The sequence below is a fragment of the Austrofundulus limnaeus genome, unplaced genomic scaffold (assembly GCF_001266775.1).
Source record: "Austrofundulus limnaeus strain Quisiro unplaced genomic scaffold, Austrofundulus_limnaeus-1.0 Scaffold179, whole genome shotgun sequence".
Taxonomy (NCBI): Eukaryota; Metazoa; Chordata; class Actinopteri; order Cyprinodontiformes; family Rivulidae; genus Austrofundulus; species Austrofundulus limnaeus.
Genome location: NW_013952581.1, coordinates 474,060 through 480,658, shown reverse-complemented (window position 1 = coordinate 480,658; position 6,599 = coordinate 474,060). Strand labels below are relative to the sequence as shown.

The window sequence follows — 6,599 nt, the reverse complement described above, 5'->3', positions numbered from 1 at the left end:
GATCAGATGTTTACAGATGATCAGATGTTTACAGATGATCAGATGTTTAACAGATGATCAGATGTTTAACAGATGATCAGATGTTTAACAGATGATCAGATGTTTAACAGATGATCAGATGTTTAACAGATGATCAGATGTTTAACAGATGATCAGCTTTTCTCCTTCATCAGAAGCAGGTTTGTTTCTCCTACATGTGGAGCAGAAGCAGCTTGTTGTTCTTCAGCTTCTGTAGTTTTCAGTCTCGTCTCTGACAGGTTGGAAAAACAAATAAAAAATACATCAAAGTGCGGCTCGTTCAGGAGCTGCAGCTCTGACTTCACAGCAGAACCACCGGGTCACAGGAAGTTGGACTTTCCACGACTGAAATGCTGTGTTTACGTTTGTAATGGTTTTTAATAGAGTTTAAATGTGTCTGCTTCAGTCCAGAGGGGAGCTGGAACCGAGCTGTTGGTTCTGGACGACCTGGTGTCAGAACCTTATGATGGTTTCTGTAGCAGAAGGATGAAAACTGGCCTCACGTCGAGTTCTGTCCTCCTGCAGGTCGGCTCTACGCCATGCAGACGGGCATGAAGCTGGACAGCAAAACTCCCGAGTGCCGCAAGTTCCTGGTCAAACTCATGGACCAGCTGGAGTCGGTAAGTCCTGTTCCCATCAGAGCGGACCCCCACAGGGAGCAGCGGGGGGGCGAGGGCTGTCAGGAGAAGATGGTTCTGTAAAGTACAGGTCATTTCCTCATTACCTGTACTTTACCCAAGGACCTGAGCTCCCTGATGGGCCTCAGATGGTTGAATTTACTGCTGTTGTGATCATTACAGGAGGGAGAAACACTTTAAACAGCTTCTTACTGAAAACACATTATTACAGTTTTAAACTGTTTGTTTTCCTCTTTGTATAGATTTTAAAGTTTGGTTGTTGCAGCAGACAGAGGGTCTAAAGGTTCATAAAACACATTACACTTCACAGTGGTGGGCACCAGTCCACTAAAGCGCAAATCCGCTAATTGCGGACCTAAATATTGCATTTGTGCTTTAGTGGTATTACTAACTTTTATAATCCATAAGCAGATTTGCGCTTTCTATACTTAAAATGCAGTACAGCTAATAACTAATTATCTACCAGTCATCATTATCTTGAACAGCAGAAGGTATGGCTGTCAATGAATCACAACACACGTGATCTATCAAACAGCACCCCTCCCAGATAAACACACTTGTTGAGAACCTATACATCCTTGCTGATTGTTGCTTTCGGTCAGGGTTCTCATTTCCCACAATGCTTTGTGTCTGCTTACATAGCAGGAAGGCAATGTTTAGAACTACCTGTCCCAGTAAAAACAAGTAACGTTTGTAATCCATACTAAAATTTTGTATGCATTGATTTATTTTACTTTACAATTGGAGCTCCTTTCTTAAAAAAAGGTTTAAACACTGGAGCTCAATACTTGACGTAATTGGTCGAAGCAACGGGGTTAGAGACTCAGAAATGATTTAAAGGGATCCTCGATTAGTTGTAACGTTAGACTTTATTTGGTAAACATATATTTTAACTGTAAAGTAAATACTGTAAAAATACTGTAGGATGTTTAGTTTTTATCATTTTTAAACTAAAAGTTTAAAAATATATTACATGGACAGAGCCATTTCATTTACACGCAAAGCATTCTGGGTAAATGATGACGTGGATAGGTCCTCGGTGCGAGGCTGCTAGCGAGCTATATCCACCCTGAAGGTTAATCTTGGACAATATCTGATGATCGACTCTTTTAAATGAAACCAGAGAGCGTTGACAGAGAGGAGAAGGTAGAAATGACTCAGCTGGAACTGAAAATATGGATGGAGGACAACAGAGCTGCTTCATGGAAGAAGAACCTCAACTTAGCCTGTTAGCTTTAGCTTTAGCCCCTACACTATCACCATATACAGTATATGTATTAGCTCAGCGCTACACATTCTCTTTCGTCACTGAGGTCCTCCATCCACATGACAGAGAGGGGAACACAAAAATGACTCAGTCTGCAACTGAAAATATGGATGGAGGACCTCAGTTTAGCTTGTTTGTCACGCTAGCACCAAGCTAATACACATAAGGCAATATAGAGTCAGCACTAGCACCAAGGCTAACAGGCTAAGCTGAGGTTCTTCTTCCATGAAGCAGCTCTGTTGTCCTCCATCCATATTTTCAGTTCCAGGCTGAGTCATTTCTACCTTCTCCTCTCTGTCAACGCTCTCTGGTTTCATTTAAAAGAGTCGATCATCAGATATTGTCCAAGATTAACCTTCAGGGTGGATATAGCTCGCTAGCAGCCTCGCACCGATGACCCAGTTGACATCATTATTTACCCAGAATGCTTTGCGTGTAAATAAAATGGCTCCGTCTGTGTAAAAATTTATTTTTAAAAATTTACAAAACAAACATCCTATAGTATTTTTACAGTCTTTATTTTACTGTAAAAACATATGTTTTACATATGTTTAAGTCTAAGGTTACAACTAATCAGGGATCCCTTTAAAGATGTTATGCTGATGAAGACTGACATCTAGTGGTCAACTGGAGCAACTACATGGAAAACTTTAAAATCCAAGCTCTTATTTTGAAGGGAAGATAGTTTCCTGTACTCCGTGCTTTTGTTTCCGTCACAAATCAAATCCATCATGTACCCAGAATGCATCGCTTCAGTTTTCCAATAAACAGTTTTAAAATTACTTTATTGATGCTTCTTTAAAGAAAAATCTACAACAAACAAAAGAAAAAGACAAAGAAGCTGCCGAACTAGCAATCCTCAACAACTTTTTAATTTTTACACCAGGAGCCAAAGGTCTGTTTCAGGAAATCACATCCCCAGCAATCGGTGGTTGTAAGATTAAGCTGTAAAAGGGTTCATGCACCACTAGTTGGCAGTGTTGTGCATATATTGTACATGAATTATTGCCTGCTAGTAATTGTCAAATTGATCTTGCGCTTTAAAATTAGCTTTCGCTAGTTTTTCTACGGCATAAGCACTTTTGAAGTTGCGGACCTAAATATTTTCATAAGCACTTTAGAAATTGCGGAGCTAATTTTTGGATTAGCGCTGCCCACCGCTGTTTCATCACAACTGATGCTTTATTTGCCTAAATAATAAAGATACTGTGGATGTGTTTATTAAAAACTGGAGCTGAAGACGTGAGCAGGTTCTTCAGAGATGTTGGATCTTTTAATTGATCAGTTAAAAGCCACACAGTTACATGGTTTGCCCCCGAGGGCAGGTTTTACTGAAGCTGTGCAGGCCTTAATGACGGCACAGAGCCTGGATGTGCCTCTGAGGACCAATCAGATGAGTCCCTGTTTGTGTTGTTGATGACACGTCTGACATGGTTTTTAAAGTGATGATGGATCACCACAAACACTGTTCAGAGACACAGATCACCACGCAGCTGAAGAAAATTAACATTAAGCACATTTTTAATGATGTTAACAACAGTCCTGTGTGGCTCGAACAGTTTATTCAAAAGGTTTTTTAAATTTTTAGGGAAAAATATAAAATATAGAATCTAAAAGGCTCATTTTATTTGACTGATTTATAGAATCAAAGGTTTGTGTAATAAAATAAATAAATAAATAAATAGTTCTGAGGTCAGACAGATCCAAATCTTTAGTTCTGTTTGGAAACAACATTCTTTCTACTAAAAGGAGAGTGAACACCTGCCTCTCTGATGGTATGGGGGTGCATTGGTGCCTTTGGCAGCTGGAAAAACTCCATCAATACAGAAAAGTATCTACAGGTTTTAAAACATCTGAGGACTGTAGAACATCTAGAACTCCCATCGGTCCAGAATGAGACAACTTTTCTTCCAGGACCCCCAGAACTGGTCTCCTCAGGTCCTGGACCTTTACAGACTGCTGTTAGATGAAGAGAAGGGAAACATCAAACAACTTTAAACAAATCTTTTGTTGTTTTAGTTATTTTCTTTTTAGAATTTGGATTTAAGCTCCTCTCTGGTCTGGAGAGTGTTGCTGGGGGGGAGTTCTCGGTATCCGATACTCGATCCGGCAGGTGTAGAACTGTTCTGTCCTCTTGTTGTTTACAGTCAGAAGCCAGAACTTCCTGACAGACTCTTCAGGTGTTTGGACCTCCAGGTCTTCTCCTTTATGCGTTGTTGTATGCAGCTGAGGCTGGTTTCTATAAAACTGCTGAGTCAGCAGAACGCACGCTACAGTGGGTCCCTCCCCGCTGACCCGGCTCGTGTGGACCGTGCTGGACTCATTGGTCCTGTTCTGCATCATCATCCTCATCGCTGGCTCAGCTCTGCAGGTTTTTACTCTGCGGGGTGTAATTAGTTTAAACGTTGCATCAAAAAGCTTTCAGTGGGTTCAGAAACCGTTTTTAGATTTATGGGTTTAAAAATAAACGTCACCGTTTGAAACTTGTTTCTTTAATGTTTCAGAGCGACGTGACGCTGAGATCTCCTTTAACTCTCTGCCTCTTCTCGGTGGTTTTACGTTCCTCCACTCTCACACTTTGATTAAATCTGAACACTAAATCTATTCAGGCCCCTCAGAGTCCACCTACTGTTTTCTTTAGAGCTCTTACTTGAAACCTGAAGCCCCGCCGGGCCCAGGACTGACCCAGGAACTGCAGGTGCTACGCTAGGTGGCGCTCCCTCAGGTGAAAACTTCTCCGCTTCAGGTTCAGTTATCGACAGAACCATGGTCTGTGTCCAGTCTGTGGAAAACTAAACACTGATCACATAGCGGACCAGGTGGAAGGGGGTCTCTGTGGTCCAGGTGGGGTTTGGATCAGAGAGGCTCAGATCCGAGGGTTGTGATGTCAGAATACACCTGTCTGGAAACAGCGTTAGTGACTTCTCCTGATGGCAGAGGTTCTGTCCTTTTGATCTGGGTCATGTTCCGGCTCAGAACCAAGGAGCGGACCCTCTACATCCACACCATCTGGCATCACGCCATTATTACATCACAAAAACAAGTCAGAGTGAAAACACAAAGTATTTAAGTTTGTAGTTTGTTGGCCTGAGAATTAACAATTAAATTAAACATTCTGAAAAAACACACCTCTCAGATAAAACAACAAACAAAGAAATAAATCAAACAGGTGAAGTTTTTATTGTCCAGGATTAGAACACACCGGACACGAAAACCACTACAGGACTGGACTCTGAGGGTCTGAGGTACTTCCTGTTTGTAACATCTTGTTGTTTACAGAGGAGCTGAATTATTCTGCTCCGTTCATCATTGTTTTATTTATTTTGTTTGTTTTTCAGATGAAGAAGGAGCTGAGCGACAACGAGTCCATCACTCAGGAGGTGGTCGGAAATGCCCACATTGAAAACTACGCCTTAAAACTGTTCCTGTACGCCGACAACGAGGACCGAGCCGGACGATTCCACAAGTAAGAAACAAAGGCTTAGAATCACTCACAGCATATCACCCTCCATATGTCACCCACAGCATATCACCCTCCATATATCACCCACAGCATATCACCCTCCATATTTCACTCACACATATCACCCTTCATATGTCACCGACCGCATATTGCCCTTCATATTTCACCTACAGCATATCACTCCATAAATCACCCACAGCATATCACTCTTCATAAACCACCCACGGCATATTACCCTTCATATATCACCCACGGCATATTACCCTTCATATATCACCCACGGCATATTACCCTTCATATATCACCCACAGCATATCACCCTTCATATGTCACCCACAGCATATCACCCTTCATATGTCACCCANATATGTCACCCACAGCATATCACCTTTCATATGTCACCCACAGTATATCAACTTTCATGTCACCGACCGCATGTCACCCTCCATATTTCACCTACAGCATATCACTCTTCATAAATCACCCACAGCATATCACTCTTCATAAACCACCCACGGCATATCACCCTTCATAAACCACCCATGGCATATCACCCTTCATAAACCACCCATGGCATATCACCCTTCATATATCACCCACATGTCACACACAGCATATCGCCCTCCATATATCACCCACAGCATGTCACCCTCCATATATCACCCACAGCATATCACCCTCCATATACTGTATCACCGACAGCATATCACCATCCATATTTCACTCACACATATCACCCTCCACATATCACCATCCACATATGTCACCTACAGCATATCACCCTTCATATGTCACCGACCGCATGTCACCCTTCATATATCACCCTTCATATGTCACCCACAGCATATCACCCTTCATATGTCACCCACAGCATATCACCCTCCATATACTGTATCACCCACAGCATATCACCCTTCAAATATCACCCACATGTCACCCACAGCATATCACCCTTCAAATATCACCCACATGTCACCCACAGCATATCACCCTTCATATGTGACCCACAGCATATCACCCTTCATATGTCACCCACAGCATATCACCCTTCATATGTCACCCACAGCATATCACCCTTCATATGTCACCCACAGCATATCACCTTTCATATGTCACCCACAGCATATCACCTTTCATATGTCACCCACAGCATATCACCTTTCATATGTCACCCACAGCATATCACCTTTCATGTCACCGACCGCATGTCACC

The 6,599-nt window shown here is 42.1% G+C and overlaps 1 protein-coding gene across 2 annotated transcripts in view; it reads left to right on the top strand.

Annotated features, from left to right (window-relative positions):
• vta1 (vesicle (multivesicular body) trafficking 1) overlaps positions 1-6,599 on the top strand; it is a 31,398-nt gene that overhangs the window by 9,174 nt on the left and 15,625 nt on the right. For both annotated transcript variants that reach the window (XM_014017927.1, XM_014017926.1), the window contains exons 2-3: positions 544-638; positions 5,262-5,389. In XM_014017927.1, the coding sequence (XP_013873381.1) occupies positions 544-638; positions 5,262-5,389 (223 nt within the window). The remainder of the gene's footprint in view (positions 1-543; positions 639-5,261; positions 5,390-6,599) is intronic.